The sequence below is a fragment of the Cylas formicarius genome, unplaced genomic scaffold (genome assembly GCF_029955315.1).
Source record: "Cylas formicarius isolate icCylForm1 unplaced genomic scaffold, icCylForm1.1 PGA_scaffold_4__25_contigs__length_36172078, whole genome shotgun sequence".
Classification (NCBI taxonomy): domain Eukaryota; kingdom Metazoa; phylum Arthropoda; class Insecta; order Coleoptera; family Brentidae; genus Cylas; species Cylas formicarius.
The window spans coordinates 25780984-25802873 of NW_026844334.1; the positions used below are offsets into that span (position 1 = coordinate 25780984).

At 33.3% G+C, this 21890-nt stretch overlaps 1 protein-coding gene across 2 annotated transcripts; it reads right to left on the reverse strand.

The window, feature by feature from the left end:
- Positions 1 to 197: 197 nt before the first annotated feature.
- Positions 198 to 20317, reverse strand: LOC132700525 (ionotropic receptor 93a). Of its 2 annotated transcripts, XM_060667900.1 has the most exons (14): positions 20100 to 20317; positions 18754 to 18906; positions 17075 to 17170; positions 16869 to 17018; positions 16432 to 16811; positions 16211 to 16378; positions 15921 to 16151; positions 14381 to 14788; positions 4844 to 5006; positions 4259 to 4479; positions 2717 to 2894; positions 2273 to 2351; positions 2060 to 2217; positions 198 to 338 (listed from the first exon to the last, which is right to left on the reverse strand). In XM_060667900.1, exons 1-14 carry the CDS (start codon positions 20191 to 20193, stop codon positions 244 to 246), a joined length of 2574 nt encoding a protein of 857 aa, XP_060523883.1. In that variant the 5' UTR covers positions 20194 to 20317; the 3' UTR covers positions 198 to 243. The 2 variants fall into 2 exon arrangements, with proteins under 2 accessions (XP_060523883.1, XP_060523884.1); XM_060667901.1 differs by lacking the exons at positions 4259 to 4479; positions 4844 to 5006.
- Positions 20318 to 21890: the final 1573 nt, after the last annotated feature.

A 21890-nucleotide genomic window follows, 5' to 3' on the forward strand; every position in this document is an offset into this window, starting at 1 on the left:
ACTTATAATAGAAAACCCGTTGCCGCTTCAGCCAATTCCAAGAAGCAACAAAATGAGACGACCTCAAAGAAAGAGGACAAATATGGAGCGTGGGGTTCAACTTTCAAAAACAAGGAACATTTTGCCAACCTGCATTATTGTTAAAAAATTTATTTTCATACACCCTCAAACTAACGTAGATATTCTTGTAGAAATAAACTTGATACATTAATATGACTATATAACCTGATGGGATGGGATTATTCATGAAATAAATTCGTGTACATTTTCCCTTTGTTTTGTTACTTGTTTGAACCACAATTTCTCCGATGCGATGATCAAACATGCTATGAAGAACCCTAAAATAGGAAAACAATTTTAACATTAAAATTTCTAAAAGACCCTCTATCAAAAAAATCTTCATACTATTTGTTAATACAAAACAAAACTTAATTTTTGTGAATATTAATTACAAACAAATAAAATAAAAACAAATATACTTACATCTGATATATATTAACGAACAAACATGTTATTACTTAGTTACTAAACAAGATTATATGATTTTTGTAATAGTGCCGCATGAGTTTAACAAGTAAGCCTATTTTTCCTGTCCAATTTTTAAAAAACATAAAAATTTTCCATTTATTACACGTCATCTGAAACTATTTGTAAATAGTAAAAAAAGTTTTATTAAAAATGGGTGAATGAAAGTGTTACACAACTATAGGTAAAATACACGAAACAATTCGGTACTTTGTATAAAGTAAAACTCCGTTCTTGAAAAATAAAAAAAATTTCTCTCCAGATTTTAAGATTTCTATTCAATAAAAATTTCGATGGAAACCAAAAACCCAAATCGGGGTTTAAAAAAAATGAAAGGAATTGAAAGAAAACAGGGAGAAATAATAAATTCCTTTTAAATAGAATTGCAATGGTGTGCAATAGAGTGGTTAAAAAAGTAGTTCCACTCTTATATTTCATTATCGTACTTACCTGTTCCAAGAAAGCTATTATTTATTATCGACTGCAATAAAATGAAAGTAAGAAAGGGTAGATTGAGTTCGTTAATTTACTAGCATCGTGAAAACTCACAAAAAATAAATTTGTAGGTAATAATCTTGTCTTTTTCCCATTTTCATTCACTTGCGACCAATAGAAGGGATTTCTACTGGTGGAGTAATTTTTTTTTTGTTTTTAATACAAATTTTTCGAGAATACTGCATTTTAACATTTTAGCTAAACACATCCACTTTTGGCTATTTGCCCACAATATTTCTGTTCAGTAAAATTCAAAAATAGTTAGCCTGGTTGTTCAAGAAGTTACCTCTTGGTGAGGAAGCACCATTAGGAAAATAATGAATAAACCTAAGTTGAGTCCTGATAAGAAAAGCTTCCATTTCGGAGCAAAACGATTAGTTTTTGCAAAAAAAAAAGTGTTTTACAAAGTTTTGAGAAAATGTGATGTTCACCGTCTATACGGTGGGCAAACGAGAGTGGGCAAAAAGGAAAAGGAAAACACCATTTAAACTTGTTCATCTGGGTCCACCCATTAGCCATGATGACGGCAATGTTGTAGTTTGAAAATGCATATCAGCTGTTTTACTTTTATAGAAGACATTATGGACCACCATGTTTACCTGGCCAGTATACAAAAATTGCGATTAGGTGACTACACTAGTACAAGATTCGTTAATTTTTTAACATTCGACAACAACTGCATACATTCAGATATTCAGATATGCAGATATTAACCTCATAGAACATCTGTGCGTGCGTCAAACCAAAGTATCCACCAACGAAGCGTTTACAGAAGAATGGAATAATATTCCTATAGATGTCACCATTAAATTCGTTCATATCGTGCCGAATGCACAGTTATGTCACAATATCTACAAATTTACAAAAGATACTTTAAAAACACAAATATTCCTAATAATAATTTAAATGCAGTGGGTTTCGAATTAATACTCACAAAAATGGAAAGCTCTTATTCACAAAAAACTGTGTGTATTAACAGTAACTTAAGGTCTATTTTCAGAATAATAAAAAAAATCATTGGATAAAACTCGAGCCTTACCAAGGGCTAGTACGAAAAAACTGCCTTGCATGTCGTCCATATTGACAGTGTGATTGTTAACTTCCACCGAGCTTTTTCTCTTCCAGCACTTGTCCCTTTTGGGCAAGTAGTCCTCGAGCCATTTTTGAATCAGTCCCACCTGATGCAACTTAGTTATCCTTAAAAAATCTGTATAGAATTCACATGCGTTGTCATTTTTGTTTTTTAGCTTACTCCTCATTTATCCTACTCAAATAAGGAGTGTCAGGTGCCACAATTAGAGCAATTTTTTCATCTAGAAATTCATCTGATCCTAAAAATAGTTCAGTCTTTTATATCGACCACATATAATTTCACATTATTTGTACCATTAAAATATGTTTCAGCATTCCATTGACGCCTTTTAATAATTAATAAACAATCAACAGTTTAGAAGTTGTATGTCGAAAAGAAAGAAAATTGGAGTTTTTTCCTTTGCCGATATTATTGAAATTTGGAAGAGTTTCAAAATGTGATTGAAAGATTGCTGCGTTTTTGATGTTGTTTTTTAATGGATATTTTCTCATTCTATAAGTCTGTTTTTATTTTTTTATAATGAAAAAAATAACAACTGTTATTTGGTTGTGGTCATATCAAACTAACCCAAGCAAACATGGATTAAAATCAAGTGGTGCTCACCCAAAGTAAGGAGGCAGGTATCACTAATTAAAAACTCTTGTTTCATATAATACTGCAGCTTAATTTTCCAATCTATGTAAACGTGCTTCCCTGACTTGATCTTATCTAGCAACAGCTTTTGATCATCAATTTCTATTTGTTCATCGTAGAGGAGTTTGTAGGTTTCGTCGGTGCTGGTCTACAAAAGTTTCGGGTAAAAATTATTCAAGCTTGGATTCTTAAAATGGTTGTTGTTTGTTACTCTAAATAATTGTAGTTATCACTAAACAATTACATAATGCAAAACTATAATGATCCACAACGATACATCAGAAAACTAATCATCTCCAACTAATGAGGAACTGCCGCACGCAAATGTGTGTGTCAGAAGCATTTATATGTACATATTTCTTAATGTTTTAAAGTTTTTTCCCGCAATGTTTATACTGTACTCTGTCTTCGAAATAAACTTAATCTGTCTGGCCATTAAAACGTAGGTATTTTATCTAATTGGTGTAGTGTAACCATTATGTTTCTGGTTTATTTATATGCCCTCTCGTGGTAAATTTTTATTAAACTCTCATCAGTAGTTCTAGTTTTGGGTTAATTTGGAGGATACCTTATAGACGTGAGTACTGAGATAAACTTTGTTTTTTAATTTGAAGTTAATACATTAAAAATATTGTCTATTACATAGTATTATTATTAATATTATTAGAATAGAAAAATTTTAGGTCCCCATATAATCGTATCCTGAAAATACATTATTGAGAAAAAAATTACGCACTTTGACAAAATTCGCATAGGTATGGCAAGCTAAATTTGTTATAAATGAAGAAGTGGAAAGTACAGTTGGGAATGATTTCTGTTATCATTATTATTGCACACATAGCACTTGCAGGGTGTGTCAGAACAAGTTGCGGAGCGTTAAGGGTCTAAATTTATTTTCAATTTTGAGAAGAAAATATCTAATAAACCTCCGCCCGAAAAGTCTTAAATTTTGAGCTACAACTAAGTTTCGGTTAAATATATTGATATATTGAATATATTCATGAAATTTGCTTTAATGTTTTTGGGCGCTGCTCTAATAATTTTAGGGAAAATTTGATTTCTAGATATTTTTTGTTGAACGAATATTTTGCTATGCACAACAAAATGTACTATTTTCACGGGAAAAGGTTCGTACTGCATGGTCAAAAAATTCAAAACTTAATAGGTTTAGGACATTGTTTTATTTTTATTTTTCTTTTAACACCCTTAGGCACGTTATTCTGAAGCACCCAAAATCCCAGACATTGTTTTTGTTCGGTTGTTATAGTATCTAAATAACTTGCACTATGCAGAAACACCACTAACTAAACAATATTGACAAAAAACAATTTTCTATTAAACTCTTCGGATTGAGTGAAACGTAGAATCTCACAACCCGAGCTACGTTAGCCTGATCTTTAGAAACAGCAGGACATATGACCATTCTGCAAATATACCGAAAGTGCAAATTTTTGCAAATCAAAAGGTTATGGGCTGCATAGGGTAAAAGTTTCTAAATAACAAATTGTGTACCTTCAGCTGGTCGTCCAAAAACGAGTTTTTTGCTATACTCCAGGTAACCGTTTCTCGGTAACGAATTAGCTCTTCAAGGGTGGTGATTGGGGTGTCAATTCGCGGAAATGTGAGAAAAGCTACTAAATTCCCGGAGTATGTGGTTGCTATAATTAGAACTACCAACCACCACGATCCCACTAGGATTCTCGCGCTGTCGGCGTAAGGAAGATGCATACCACCTATGCAGAAGAAACTCTATGTTAACAAGTTAGGTATGCCACCAAATGATATCACACCAAATAGTAGAATGATTTACGGCGGTAGATAAGATGTATGTAGAGAAATTTGATTTTTAAAGCAAGTTCTTGCTGAATATTATTCCAATTTGCTATTGCGTCTTGATAATTTTTGTATATGACTTGCTTTGACATTGCCCCTCCAATGAAAGATTTAAAATTGGAAGTATTCAAATTTTATAGAAAAGTGTTAACTTAAATTTTGGAATAATAAATATTTTTCCAATCGGCTAAAAATCGAATAGACAACGTTTCATCAGCAAAAACATTTTGAATAAATAGAGGAACACCGCTTATACCAGTATACCTTGTTGCAGAAGAGCGCCATACATATACCAAATGCAGTTCTGTACTGTCGAGAGACCACCCTTAATCTTCGCACCTTTGTATTCGTATACGGGGCTCATCTTGTTTATATAAAACAGTATCGGTCCCATGGAAATAATTGTTGCCGCAAGACATAACCAGGTCTACAAAAAATGCCTCGTATTTGGAATTAATTAAAAATTAAATAAAATAAAATTGATCTGTCGGTGAAAATCGTTCGGACTTATAAATATTTCTGGTGCTTTTGTTTTGAACTAGTAACAATGTGAAGTTGCATTAAAAATTAAACAAATTCTATCTGTAAAACATTATTCGTAGTTACGTTCGGAGTTTTTGTAGTGCGTGTTTTGTGAAAAATGACAGAAGAACCCACGGAAATATAACCCACGGCTTGAATTTTGACGTTTGTCAATTCTGACAGTCACATGTCAGTAAATGTATTTTTAAAATACACAATGCTGTTTTGCAAAAAACTACCCAAAAACTAATGATCGTAGACAAAGTACAGTAAGCAAATGTTTGGTAAATTTTCGTCACTCGTTTGTTAAGAACTCGCTGTGCTCCGCTCATGCCAAATAAACTCGTGACTTAAATGTTATTTGCAGCACTTTTTTAGGCTGCTTTTCTTATTTAACTTGAATTAATTAGTACAACAACAAGGCATTTGAGTGACGATTTTAGTTTTGGCACCAGCGGAACTAGTGCATAATGATAAAAGAGTGACTTATAGTATATTATGAAACAAACGCGGTAAAAGGCATTTGACTCAGGAGTTTATTTGACACGAGCGGAGCGAGTGTTTAATAAACGACTTAAAAAATTTACCGAACGTATTGCACGGTATACTTTTTCTACGACCGTTAGTATTTTCGCAAAACAACACGAATACATCCACTGACATGACTGTCAGAATTGACAAACGTCAGAATTCAAAGTGTACGAAATATCTCCGAAAACATTCGATTGCTCTCAAACCCGTCCGGTAAAATCCCGGAAATGTCCGAAGTGGTTAGGATTCGTGGGAAACGAAAGTGACGCGGTAAAGTGAGGCTTCCCGCACCCTAGATCGGTGTGTAATTAGGCATTTTACAGACGAGAGTAGAAAATAGTATGTTATACAACAAGTGTGGTAAACGGTATCTGGCTTATGAGTTTGTTTGACACGAGCGGAGCGAGTGTTTCATAAACGAGTGACTTAAAAATTTACCGAACGTGTTAGTTAAGGTTTTCTAACGAAGGATCTCGTTTTTAAAAAACACTTTTTATTTTACAAATAGAACTACGAGGTTTTATTTAACCTGCTACAAGGAGAACTGGACGCAAAGTACAAAGTTGTTATATATATAAAGTTTTTATGCAAGCGTCGCGTCGCAGATACTGGGAATACTGAAGCTAGCATTTCATCAGCATAATTCCTCCCTCCGAAGGGACAGGGACGAAGGGTTGTTTTCGGAAGACTGGTCGTTCTGGGTTTTCTTGGAATCTTGCAGCAAATGGCTCTTGTAGATTTTCCATGCTATAACTATTAACAAGATTAAAATAAACATCATTCCTGTTGAAGTGGCGAGACTCCAAGTGACTGGATGAATTTCATAACCAATGTCGGGGATCGATGATTTCGCAGCTTCTCGTAGTTTTTTGATCGTATTGAGATCAATCGATTGTAGTTGGAGTGGCTGGTACTTTACATCGTGATGTTCCATATTTTCAATTTTAATGGGTGGCAGTGAGAATGGGTTTGCTTTAAAAATTTCTTCTTTATTCTAAAGCTCAGTATTTTGGGTACTTATACCACAATTATATGGAACATTGATTAGGCGGGCTTCTTCAATAAAAGCTATTTCTTTGTTTTGACAATTCATGTGTAATTTAAGTTTCTGTTCCGATGGTATTATCAAAACAAATCTACTAGTGATTGGTCGTATTATATGCGTTGAAACATTTACATTGACTACGTGGCAATTTTTGTTTTCGGCATATTTAATGAGGGTTGTCACACAATCACCGATGGGCTGGGTAAGTTGATTTTCGCAAACGTAGGTGTCTTCAATGATTGGGCAGATTGATTCTTGATATTGTTGCATGTCAGTGCCCAATATTAGGTAGGGTGAATTAGGTATAATTAAGGAGTGATTCACAGGTACTGGGAACAGGTGGAATATTTCAAAAATATCTTTAAGAAAAATCGGAATATGGACGGCAAAAATTATTTTATCTTTTGTAAATTTAACTTGTAAGTTTGCTAACTGATAATAATTATTTTGATTTTCAAAAATTAGAATTTGATCATCACCATAGAGAACAGTCAATTTAAAAATTATTTGTTCTAATTCAGCCGCCGATATTACTACAGGATGTAATGTGTTTAATTTCGCAAATGTAATGGCATTTTCTAAATTATCCAAAAAAGTTATAAAACTTTGGCAATTTAGAATAATTTGCATTAGTGTATTTTGAGCTTTAATGAAAGTAGTTATGTCAGTAATAGTTTTATTTGAATTATATTCAAAAATGTCTATATGTTTTTTAATAGCTTCTTGATTTTTCTGTAGAAGTGTTATAGTATCATTATAGTTGTCAATCAGCTGTTGAATCAACGAGGTTTGCTTTTTTAGTTGGATGTCAGATGAATGTTTACTACGCACAAGTTCTGTGATAATTTTATCGTATTTTTGTCCATCCTCTGAATCGAGAGTGCCAAAAAGCCATTTCGATAATTTACCTACAACATTTATTAAACCTCTTTTTGTACGGTTATTAGGTTTTATGTTACCAAGTTTAAATTTTACTTGAGTAATTAAATATCGAACATTATTAAGTAAATTATTTCCATTAATATAGTGTACATTCTGATAATTATGTTTATTTGTATAGTTTAATGATTTTGAGATTACAGCGTAAGCGTATTCTAAATTACGTAATTGATTAAAAAGTTGAGATGTTTCTACAAAATGCAAAAATGTATGTTGATGTTGAATTATTCGAGCATTTCCTAAGCGGAAGGGGAGAAGTGGTGTTTTAATTGGGATAACTTCAATATCATTATTCGCTATCACTAATAACAGCGTAGCTATTTTTTTATTTTTTGTAATAATTTTATTCCCAATATCTTGATCTATAATAACAGGTTTTCTTCGGGGTTTGTCCTTACTACGTTTTGCTGTTTTGTCAGTAACGTAAACCTTTGTATTTTGTTTCATTTCAGGTGGATTTTCTCGTTTTTCGTTTTGTTTTTCATTTAAACGTATTTTTGTTTCTAACGATGTTTCGTAAATTTGTTGATAGATAGTTTTTAGTCTTTCACGTCTATCTGTGATATAATTATTTACAATGATTTCATCCGTTAAATCAAAGGGATCTAAACCGTTTACTTTTCCATTAATAACGTCAAAAGGTTTTTGTTTTGTTACGCTATGCATTGATGAATTATAACCTATAATGGCGTATTTTATTAAATTTTTAGCGGCTTCTTTAGGTTCTTTTAATTTTAGTACCCTATATAATTCAACAAGAGTAGAGTGAAATCTCTCTATTGGACTATTACTATTAGAATTGCCGGGAGTTGTAAAATGAATTGCAATTTTATGCAATTTACAGAAATCTAAAAGCAAAGACGTTTTAAATTCCGTACCATTATCACACGTTATTTGTTGAGGTAGGCCGTGATGACTTATAAAGGTCGCTAAACCGTCTAAGATAGCAATTGCTGTGCAAGCGGGTTCTAACGGATAAGCTTGGGCGTACCGTGAAAATACGTCTATAATTGTAAGAAATTTTACGTTACATATTTGAAAAGTATCCATATGGATGGATTCTAATGGTTCAGAAGGGGTCGGTGTCAACATAAACTTTAATTTTGGTGGATGTCGATCATATTTTGTTTGTTGGCACGTGTCACAATTATTAATATATTCAGTTAGATCAGTTTTCATATTTGGCCAATAATAGAGCCTTTTTAATGCTATTAGGCTTTCATTAATTCCTCGATGACAGGTTTTTTCATGATGATATGCAATTAGGTCTTTTTGTTTTGTCCTGTCAGTGACGTCAGTTAAAAGAGTTTTCGATATTACCAATTTGTAAGCACGGTTTTTAAATGTATTTGGTAACAAAACAGATAGTTCTCGATTTAAATCTATTTCGGTGTTTTGTACATAAAGGCAGTACATTTTTGTTGGATCCAAATAATCTAAAAAGAATTTAATTATTTCATTTTGATAGTTTTGACTTAAATAAACAGAAAATCTAGATTTATTTTGGAATGGGTAACTCCTAATCACGTGATAACGACCGTTTGTTTTTTGGTTAAATATTATTTGATTAGAGTAAGTATTTAAAATATTTTCGAAAATCTAGATTTATTTTGGAATGGGTAACTCCTAATCACGTGATAACGACCGTTTGTTTTTTGGTTAAATATTATTTGATTAGAGTAAGTATTTAAAATATTTTCGGTAATTGGTATATTTAATATTGGATCTTCAGCTGCTGAGTGTACTGTCTTACCAGTATTAGGAATATTTGGCGGTTTAATTTGAATGTCCGAGATGATATTAATTTTTGGAGTGTTTACATTTTCTAGAGGGTTAAACACGTCTTCAATTTGTTCCAATTGTTCAAGGCTTATATTTTGATCTTCTTCATGTATGTATTTATCGATATCTTCATTAATATCTCCAGGATTTCCGAAAAGTGACTCTTTATCTATCATATTTAGTTCGATGCGTGATAGGGCATCAGCGTTAGTGTTCAGTTTGCCCTTCCTATAATGAACTATGTAATCAAACTCTTCCAGTTTTAGTCGCCATCTTAGTAATCTGGAATTTGGTTCTTTCATATTAAACAGGTATTGTAGAGGTTTGTGATCGGTAACTATCACAAATTTTCGGCCAAATAAATATGGTCGGAAATATTTTGTTGACCACACCATTGCTAGTAATTCTTTCTCTATGGTTGAGTAATTGCTTTCAGCCGGGTTCAATGTCCTAGAGGCAAAGGCTATGGGAAGATCACTACCAATTTTTCCTTGGCTGAGAACCGCTCCTATAGAAACATTAGAGGCGTCCGTTGTCAATATAAAAGGTTTTTCGAAATCTGGATATTGTAGTATTGGATCATTGCACAAGATATTTTTACAAAGATCGAATGCTTCTAGAAATTCTGGCGTGTGTTTGATGGTCGCTCCTTTCTTTAGGCAATTTGTGAATGGCTTGGTGAGTTTTGCAAATCCGTTAATAAATCTTCTATAGTATCCTTGAAGGCCTAGAAAGGATTTTATGTCTTTTGCTGTTTTCGGTACAGGAAATTTCTGGATTGCAATAATTTTCTTGGGATTCGGTTTAATTCCGTTTTTTGTTATTATGTGACCCAAAAATTCTACTTCGGTTCGTAGGAATTCCGTTTTATCTAGTTGAATTTTTAGTCTAGCCTGTCGCAGTTTTTGGAAAACAAGTTTAAGATGTTTGATGTGTTCTTCTAGGGATGACGAAAATACTATGATATCGTCCATGTATACTAGACAAACCTTTCCCTGTACATCACGCAAAACATTATCCATGACGCGCTGGAATGTCGCGGGGGCGTTTTTCAATCCGAAAGGCATTCTAACAAACTCAAAATGACCATTCTCGACACTAAAGGCTGTTTTTTCAATTGATTCCGGATCCATTTCGATCTGATGAAAACCAGATGAAAGATCGATAGTTGAAAAATAATTACACCTTCCCAATTTATCGAGTATATCATTTATATTAGGCAATGGATAGCGGTCGTCTATCGTTTTCTCATTTACCTTACGAAAGTCACAAACAATCCTCCATTTTTGCTTGCCGCTGGCGTCAGGTTTCTTCGAGACTACCCAAATGGGGCTGCTCCAAGGGCTTTGGCTATGTCTAATAATGCCGTCGTCTAACATTTTGTTAATTTGCCGTTGAACTTCCTCTTTATGGATAAAGGGGTATCTATATGATTTAGTGTATACAGGCAATTCATCCGTTGTTCTTATACAATGTTTGATTTTATTGGTGAATGTTAACTTTTTGTTTTCATGATGGAAAATATCGTTATATTCTTTACAAAGCCTTATTATAGCAGATTTTTCTTCTAAATTTAAATGTTCGCAACGAATTATTTTGGAAATGTCGCATTTACTAAATTGTTCTTTATGTTTTGATAAGATGTGTTCTAAATTAAAAAGTTCAAAATTTTCTTTATGAAAGTCCGGAAAAGATAAAACTTTTAGAGGTTGTGGGAAATTTAACGTTATATTTTTCTCAGTGTAATTAAAAACTTCTGTTTGCGCAAAACCGTTTTTTGCAGTAGTAAGTGTTTCTGGAAAATAGAGACCTTCAATGACTTGCTCGGGAATAATAACATCATTGTTTTGTGTTACTGGAATTCTTACGTTAACAATTTCGTGTGCATTCACAGTAATACAATATATTTCGTTTTGTGGTTGTCTAAATAAAATTGGTATATTAGTTGTATTATTCCTTAATTGTTTATTGACAAGATCGATAGAAAAATTAAAACGTTTTAGGTCGTTTAATCCTATTATACCGTCAAAAAATTTATGAAAGTCAAAAAGAATAAAAGATAGGTTGGTATTAGCCTTTAATTCTGGGAAAGCCGGAATATCTGCTTTAAATAGAGTTTCCTTTTCACCAGTTCCTGTTTTAATAATAGTTGGGGAATGATATATTTTTTCATAATAAAATTTTTCTGCAATGGAAGGTCGAAGAATCGAGTGAAAACAACCAGTATCAATTAAAAGTTTAATTGCGGGTTCTTTAATCTGGATGTACGGTAAACTATTATTAATTTCGGTATACATTTCTAATGTCATTTCGTTGAGTCGCATTGGCTCGTTGTTGTAAAATTTTGAGAGATTTGATTTTCAATTTCAGGGTGTTCGTCAAAATTTTGAGTGTCATTAAAGTATTCAGTTTGATTTGAAAATTCAATTTCAGAGTATTCGTCTTGGTGAATATTTTCATTTTGAAATACCGCAGATGTTTCATCTGTTTGTACCGCGTTACTTTCGTCGATTTGGTATAATTCTTGCGAAATAAAATTTCTAGGGCCAGTAGGTTTGAAATGGTTAATTTGATTATTTTGACGTGGTATAGTATAGTTTGTTCTTGTTGACATAGGTTCGGGTTTATTGTTAGGTATCTGACCTGTCGGTTTAAATACGTTTTTAGGTGGGCCAAAAACTTGCCTATTTGTAGGAAAATTTCTTGGAACTTCGCGTGGTTGAGGCATATTAATTGGATCTCTGGGAAAACTATTAGTCTGGGGAGATAATTTGGATTTTGTGAAAATTGTTTAACGGGTTCGATAGAAGTATTAGGTAAAACTTTTGATTGAATTGGACTTCTGAAGATATTTTGTGTATATTGAAAATTTTCCTCTTCAATAATTTGGGTCATAGCTAATTCTATACAGCTCGGATTTTTAAGTCTTATAATACTTTGTAATTGTCCTGGTAATCCTCTAATAAACGTCCTTAAACAAATTTGATCGTATTGACGTAAATGAATTACTTTGCTTGCATTATCCATGGTATCGGCAGGAAATGCATTAATTTTTTGAGCACGGATACTTCTTAAAACTTGTAATCTTTTCCCAAAATCTAAAGGATGTTCATTTTTAAAGGGGGTGGCCATAAACAAATCCTGTTCTAAACATTCTAAGTTTCGTCTATCGCCAAAACAATTTAACAAAGCTACTTTAATATTGTCCCACGTTACTAACTCCATTCTACAGCCTACTAGAATTTGTGCGCGATCAACAAGTTTCATTCTTATAGTTCTTAACAAATATTGTTTTAAAATTTCGTCGTTTCCTTGACCATATGTATCAAAAAGGAAATCTCCAGCTGATAGAAAACTATTTAAAGTGTTGGAATCACCATTATATGGCAGAATACTATCTATAAACATTTTTAACAAAGTGTAATTTACACCTGAATTCGACGATTGATTAGAATTCATTTTCAAATTGATTTGACTATTCTCTACTTTCTTTTCCACTAAATTTAACGAAGTAAAAAACGCACTTAAATTGTCGACGTCTTTATCTTCGTTCATAAATTTAATTGATTTTGAAATTTCTTAAAATTGAACTTAAAACTAAGAATCCTTAAAATTATTTCCACCGTCCTAACCAGGGAAGATGAAAGGAGAACAATAGGAATTTTGGGCACTAACCTTGATTTCTCTTAGTCGTCAGCCTATTCTTCCTATTGGAATTTTCCTTGCGTAGCACTGCTTGCGGGGGTGATTTCTTGCCTTCCTTGCCCTCAGTCGAACTCAATCACGTTGGGTTTGTCAGACAGTCTATCACTGGTTCGTTTTGGAGTCTAAGGGTTGAAACCCACGTTTCGCGATCAAATCGTCCCGATGACGTGGCTTTGACCGAAAACTACCCCAAATCCTACTGACTGCGCCAGTTAAGGTTTTCTAACGAAGGATCTCGTTTTTAAAAAACACTTTTTATATTACAAATAGAACTACGAGGTTTTATTTAACCTGCTACAAGGAGAACTGGACGCAATGTACAAAGTTGTTATATATATAAAGTTTTTATGCAAGCGTCGCGTCGCAGATACTGGGAATACTGAAGCTAGCATTTCATCAGCATATTCTATCACATAATTTGTTGCATGCTATACTTTTTCTATGACCATTAGTTTTTGGGTAAATAGTATATTTTCTACTTCCGTCTGTAAAATACCTAATTACGCACCGATATAGCGTGTGGGAAGTGTCGCTTTACCACGTCAGTTTCGTTTCCCACTTCGGACATTTCCGGGATTTTACCGCACGCGTTTGGGAGCAATCGAATGATTTCGGAGATATTTCTCACGCTTTGAATTTTGACGTTTGCCAATTCTGACAGTCATGTCAGTAAATGTATTCGTGTTTTGCGAAAATGTACCCAAAAACTGACTGTCGTAGAAAAACTATAGTATGCAACACGTTCGGTAAACTTTTTAACTCACTCGTTTATTAAACACTCGCTCCGCTCGTGTCAAATAAACTCGTGAGTTTGTTTGACACGAGCGGGGCGCTTCCCGCACGCTAGATCCGTGTGTAATTAGATATTTTATAGACGGGAGTAGAAAAAATACTTAATTACATACCGATATAGCTTGCGGGAAGAGTCACTTTACCACGTCAGTTTCGTTTCCCACGGATCTGAGCCACCTCGGACATTTACACGATTTTACCGCACGGGTTTAGGAGCAATCAGATGTTTTCGGAGACATTTCCCACGTGTTGAATTTTGACGTTTGTCAATTCTGAGGTCATGTCGGTGGATGCATTCACGTTGCTTTGCAAAAATGTACCCCAAAGCTAGCGGTCGTAAAAAATGCAACACGTTTGGTAAACTTTTTAAATCACTCGCTGCGCTCCGCTAGTGCCAAATAAACTCGTGACTCAAATGCCATTTATTGTTGCAGGGGCCTCACTGAATCGTCAATATTTAAGTAAGTGATGCTATGAGTACTTACGTCACCCTTAAACGGCGAAGTGAACAATAACGCTCGAGTCAGCTCCTTCGGCCTGGCTACCAAAAAAGTGTAGAGCTGAATACTTATAGGCACAGTGAAATTTATTAACTTCTTATTATCTTCTGTAATGGTAAAAGCGCATGCGCCAAGCGCCACCGTTTTGTTGTGCACTTTCTCCAAGATACCACGGGGAATGTTGAAAGTGGTTATGCTTGACGTCTCGGCTGATGTCGCGGTTTCATTGGTAAACTTTGATAAGTTTGAGTTGATGTTAGTCGTCTTTACGATCTCTACCGTGTAAGTGAAGTTCAAATTTTTCGCTAGTTCCTTGATTATATCAAACACTAGACCTCCATATTCGACCACGTCTCCGGTTTGGTTCGTTTTTAGTATTTGCCAAGGCGGATTCTGGAAAAATAAGCAAGCGCTTCGTTAAAACCACTTGACGTAAACCTTCACGAAAATTTAAAACTAATCAAAAGCTAAGCTCTGCGTGTCACAACAACGAGGCGCAATTGATAGGGTGAATCAAAAAATTAACAATTTCTTCGAAAACCACTTATCTGATATTAATAAACGCAGAATCGCTTTTGAAATGAAAATTAAAGTCGTTTGCTATGGGGCCCAATTCTCAATAATATATAAATTATTTTGATTTGCATCTATATAGTTTTAATATCGTAATCGAATAGTAGATTACATTTTTATAAAAAAACTTTATGAACTTAATTTAAAGAACTTCTTCACATTCGATGTAGGTTTCAATGCAGACTAATAAATTGGTACAGCCGGACGAATCTACGATGAATATTGTAAAATATTGGTCATTTTGAACATCTACAAAGTCAAGGTGTACAGACAACTACGAAATATGACTAACATGAAAACTCGTTGTTACCAAACCCTACAACAAATTACTAAGTCAGGAAACTATGATTTTTTTTGCATATCAAACTGTTCTTGTGATTAGCTTACAAACGGACGAAGATTTCGAACTGCAATTTTCCAGAAATAATTTTATTTAAATTAATTAAATAATTACAAATTTTATTTATTTGTTTAGAAGCTGCAGTGATTTAAATAATTAAAAATTAAAATATTCACAAGCATATTTGTTTAGAATTCCATTGCTTTTATTTAATTTTTAAATAAGAAACATAATTTCAATTAAAGGCAATGGAAGTATAAACAAATAGATCAAACAGATTCACCCACTTTTATAAGCCTCAGATAATCATCCCATTTGTTTAAAGTCAGGGAAAGAGATGGGCATAGACAAATATTAACAAGCGTTACGCAAAATTTTGCGCAAAACCAGAAAACGTGCTATATATGCTGCTCCACTTGAATCTTCAAAGTTGTCATCTAATTCCAGTTGAATTGGCAACGCTACAAGTGCGTAAATACTTCAGAAAGATAGATCATGACGCACTATACCCATTTACCAAATTTAAAAATAAAGACCTATTTAGTCCTTTAGAACTTTATATAGGACAGGCATCTCAAAGCTCTATAGAAATCAATTGATCAGAATACTCACGTGAAATGATACAAAGGGTAAGTTTTTGCCTCTAAAGCCATGGGCGATGTGAGGGAATAACTCGTCCTTCATCGAGGGACCGTCACTAGGTCTCCAAGTTCCCACAGGTAATATTTCTGCGATAGAATCTGACTGGTAGTCTTGGGTCTGATACTCCCTTCCCCAGGTTTCTGATGTCTGTAAAGTCCACTTTGTGCAATTATCGCAGGCCCCGAGATCGACAAGATATTTCTGAAAATGGATAAATATGGATTAATCAGTTGATTGATAAAACGGCGTTTCAGTAGCACCTTGACTTTCTGAAGCAGAAAGTTGCTCCTCTCCAGTTTTGTAGGTCGTATGGCTTCCCATTCTTCTTCCGAAACTTGAGCGGCCATTTCGAATTCATCAACGATTGCATCATCCAATGCCAATATGAAATCGCCAAGAATTTGTTCGACGTGACACACCATTCCTCCCTTAAACTTAATACTTTTTGGAATTCACAAGGAAAAATAGGTATCTGTTTTACTTCACACATGTGACTGGATACCGACGAATTAAAAACAAAGCCGACATTGTCGCCTTCTTTCAGCAGTCTTTTGAATTTTTTCATATTGCTGATTTTGCTGTTGGTGTCAGATATAACGTACAACCACTGGTTCTTAATGTCCACCAAGTTTAGTTGCTTAGCGTACTCCATTATTAAGTCGACCAGTTTGTACGAAACTATTACTAAGAAATTACCACCGACCCGTGTGGAACTGATTGTCGACAATTTATACTTAATATTTAGGCGTATTTCGTCCATAGTCGCAAAATCAATCAATTCCATTAGAGATATCCCTGAAGCTGACATTTTATTAGCCGGTTTAGTCAACGATTTGATTACTCTAGTTAGTAAATCGCTGTCTAAAATATACCGATATGTGAACGCTGGTGACAACTGTTCAAACTATCGTTACTTACTTATGGTGTTGTCGTAGATTAGTACGATCTCCTTCCATTTGTAAATATTCGAAGTGCGTAGATCCAACAATAGCTGAGGAGTTTCTTGTCCGGCTTCTAATATCGGAACGGTGATGGCCTCGTCGGAAGGTAATCGTGGACAGTCGGCCTCTATAATTATTAATAAGTGATCCAGGATAATCAGTTTCGTTTTAAACTGCTTTTACCCGAAATCGCCATGTGGAATACATTTTCGCTGCGGGCGTTGTGAAATAACCTCCATGTATCGTAACAAGAAGCTATACTCAGTATAGCTGTAATATCTGCAATGGGTATCCTGTTAGTCAATTCAATACCTAATTGATAATTTTTTGATTTTGTTAATAAAAAATGCAATAACTTAGTTGATTGGTGTTACAGAAGTAACATGGATCTTATTGACCCTTGGAAATGCAGTCATTTTCTTTTCTAGATCAAGATCTCCTACAAAATATGTTTATGAAATTCGTCACCATATTCTAGATGATGTTTCGAATACCATTGATCTGAGAGTTACATTGGATGCACTTATCATATTGATAACGACGTTAATAAACCTAGATACTTGGTTCGTTAGGAAAAGTATTTCACCAGTATAATGCGTTAACATATTTGTATTATCGTTCTCTTGTGCGCCTTCATCTCGAATAAGCCACTTGTGTCTGGTTTCCAACGTATGATGTACGTACAATTCTCAATACTATAAAAATTATTTTGATATGCATCTATATAATTTTAATATCGTAATCCAATAGTAGATTAAATTTTTATAAAAAAAAAATTAAGAACTTAACTTAAAGAACTTCTAATATCACATTTGATGTAAGTTTCAATGCAGACTAATAAATTGGTACAGCTGAACGAATCTAAGATCAATATTGCAAAATATTGGTCATTTTGAACATCTATAAAGCCAAGGTGTACAGACAACTACGAAATATGACTAACATGAAAACTCGTTGTTACCAAACCCTACAACAAATTACTAAGTCAGGAAACTATGATTTTTTTTGCATATCAAACTGTTCTTGTGATTAGCTTACAAACGGACGAAGATTTCGAACTGCAATTTTCCAGAAATAATTTTATTTAAATTAATTAAATAATTATAAATTTCATTTATAATTATCAAGCACTAATGATCACACAGTGATTTAAATAATTAAAAATTAAAATATTCACAAGCATATTTGTTTAGAATTCCATTGCTTTTATTTATTTTTTAAATAAGAAATATAATTTTAATTAGGTATAAACAAATAGATCAAACAGATTCACCCACTTTTATAAGCCTCAGATGATCATCCCTTTTTTAAATTCAGGCAACCAACTCCTTTCAGTTAGTCGAGCATAATTTTCCACAATTACGACGATGCTTAATAATTAGTAGTAGTATTACAGTCTCTCTTTACCCTAATCTATCTGTAGTAATCATCATTTCTTATTTGATCTACGATACCATACGTTGGCTCAAGTATAATATACAGGGTGTTATTTAATGAGTGCCCGTTAGTTTACAGGGTGATTTCTCAGTCATTTTTAAGTTAAAAGGTTGCTATAAACGTTTACATATAAAAAAGTAAATATAAGCAAGATTGTCCGATTTTGCAGCCTATTTGATATTAAATACCACACATTAAACCTTGCCCATTCGTTTTCTTGTAGCAAATGATATAAAGCTAACAAATTTTAAATCTGCAATTTAATAATTAAAATTTTAACTTTCTTCCTGTATTACTTGGCATTCAAATAAGACATGGTCGGATCAATGATGATTAATTTATCACTGGGTTAATTTTAATCAAAACTATCGGTTCGATCATGTCAGAATACTCAAAGAAATTTTTATGTACCCTACGAATATTACCTCGCTTTGTATTAATTGCCGTCCAACTATAGTAGATTACGTTCACTCCTCCATGTCGTAAAATCTCTCGCTTCGCGTAAACAAGGTACTCTTCAATTTTTAGTCGTACGTTTTCATATTCCTCAGCAAGATATTCTCGATCTAGTACGACGGCTTGAATTAAAAGACAATACATTAATTTGCTGTGTTTCCATTGTCAGTTTTCAAACAAAATTTATGATCATTTGAATAACTGGACTTTCCAGATTTACATATTGTTCAATTTTTTGAAAACTGACATCATTTATTGAATTATTACAACGCTTTTATTAATTTCTTTGGAGGACGGGCCATTGCCATATTTCTGTCAAAGTTAAGATTCAGTGCGTGGGTGTCAAGCTTTGGAGAGGAGTGAAGCACCATCCTATTTCACAATTTTTTATTCAGTGTCGCAGATATCAATATTTCTCTATTATTATGTGATGGAGGGACGTATTTTTCTATCGAAAATGTTTAATTCTTTTAAGCATTTCATTAAACAAGTCGCTCTGCATATATGTTAACGCAACTCACAATGTATTTGAACTCGCTTAACAAAGTCACTATTTACTATTTATATTTCTACTACTAGTTTGTTAGGGAGCGGAGCTTCTCGCGATAGAGGTCGAATATTCTAGCCGTCTCCCCAAGATGATGATAATTACGCTTCAACTTACGCGTTACGTCCAAATTTCAGTCGCTCGTCACATATATTAAAATTTATGAACCATAAATAATATCGCATGCAAGATAATTGAAATGCGATACTTGCCCTATTTTCTGGTCTTATTTTACGCCTTATTTAACTTGACTTTTGAAAACGCCGAAGTCTGTTTTATCATCTTGTCTGTATTTAATTGTCTTAATTTTTCACAGTCTCTTCTTGTATTTTGTCAAGGGCCTTATCGAAATCAATAACCAGGCAATTCAACTATGTACGTGCTGTAGGGTAGATACTGTGTCAAGAACAATACTTACGGAATACTCAAACGAAAAAAAAACGAATAGAAGAACTGGAAACTGGCACTTTTTGTTGTTTGGTCAGTTTTTACTCTTTTTACTCTTTTTAATTTCCACATAATAAACATTGTTTTTATTTTCTTAAATCTTAAATTTTTTGATATTTTGAAACTGTTGGTATGTATTTATTCATAAATGCACACAAATAAAATCGAATTTTTAAATTAGCGGAAAAAGCTACTACCCTCTTCGGTTAATGTTTAATTAACTTTACAACTTCTTTTGAAAACTTTGGTAGTGCTTTATAATTCTCATAGTATAATGATCTATCAAACTGTTTTTGCACTAATTTTCAAAACCAAACTTACCCAAGGTAGCATTCGTAGCAAGAAGAGAAGGAAAACTGTCTGCCTGAGCATAATTAAAAACCAAACAAATCACAAACATAACACCAAAAAGCATGTCTGCAACATATCCGTCAAATCGAAGAACCTGCCCTTTTTATAAAGTAAACTCGATATGAACCAATTATTATTTCCAGAGTTTCCCGTAACATTTTCGAATCGAGTTATGAATCTTAAATTTTTCCGCACGTGCACCCGTCCGACCCGGTTATTATGATCTGACTCGAACATGGGGTTCTAAGACTCCAAAAGGTCGTAATCAAAAATTAATGGAACGATATCATCAATCTAGGTTAACGGCAACTCGGTTGATTTTGGTCAAGGTTTATTTCGTGAAGGTTTCAGACATTATTTATTTTAAACTATCAATAACACATAGGCATCCACCAGATGTAGTCACGATCACGAAATTATAAAACAATAAAAATATGAATCGAATAATAATTAAATCAGTCTAATAAGGGTACGGTCAAATTATAAATGACAACCCTACACTAAATTTAAATTTCACAAAGTAGTTGGTCAAATAGCTTTAAAAAAGTTATCTGAGGGAAAAGGAAGGGATTTGAAGCTCCTTAAAACATTGAAGTCTTTCATTGAATATTTTAATTTCATATTTATATGTTTTTCTTTCTATTGTGTCCACTTCCTCAAAAACTTTTTCCATTTCTCTCAAATATATCTCGATAAGCCTGTTATTAGCAAAAAGTCCATTGCCGTTAAATGGCAGAAAACAGGTGAATTTATTCATCACATAGTTCAATTTTTATCATTATTTTATGTAGTTCTGTTACTTAACAGAGAAAAAATCATACAACTCGTTATCTTGGGATGATTGAAATGTTCCAGAAATTCCTTAAGTGGTGTTATAATTAGGGAGAATTTTTTTCTCCTCCACAGAAAGTCGCTTTCATTCGCAACCGTATTCGCTACCAAATCATTGATTTGGCGTGTATATTAGCATGTATATACTAAGCACCTAAATACTCATGGGAAACAAACAATTAAACAACTTAATTGCATGCTTGAAGCTACAGTCCCTATCTGTAAATGGACAACTGTTTGAGTGAAGCAGAAGCAGAAATTAACGGAAGGCATTTTAAATAAATCAACTTAGATGGTCTGAGCATGTGCAAAGGAGAATGGGACACCCAAAGAGGTATAAATGAATATTTATTGGAAACACACTTTAGCGACCAGTTTCAGATAAGCAGGTAGAAGTTTTTCATAAAAATCTATCTTTAAGAACTAACTTTAACTTAAAAAACTACCTTTGAAACCTTTGAAAAACTGTTTTTACAAATTCTGCACTGACTTCAAAACAAAATTACCTTTTATTATATTAGATAACTTATAAACAGTTAATAAACTATAAACTTTTGAAAAGCGCCGGAGATGTTTGTAGTTAGTAACATCTATATATATATATATATATATATATATATATATATATATATATATATATATATATATATATATATATATATATATATATATATATATATATATATATATATATATATATATTTAGATCCCGCTATCTTCCGAGCGTCCTTTCATGGATCGCTCTCTTAGCGTCCAGTATCGTTTTCTTCAAGATCCCTACTTTAACAAGTGAATATTTTTAAGTTTGGTAAACGAGATGGCGTTGGGTTTCCTTAGGCCAGATTTTATGAAGATCATTTTTATGAAGTTTTGTGATACTAATATGTCGGCGTCCTTTCATAGAGATGAGTTGCTAGCGTCCAATATACA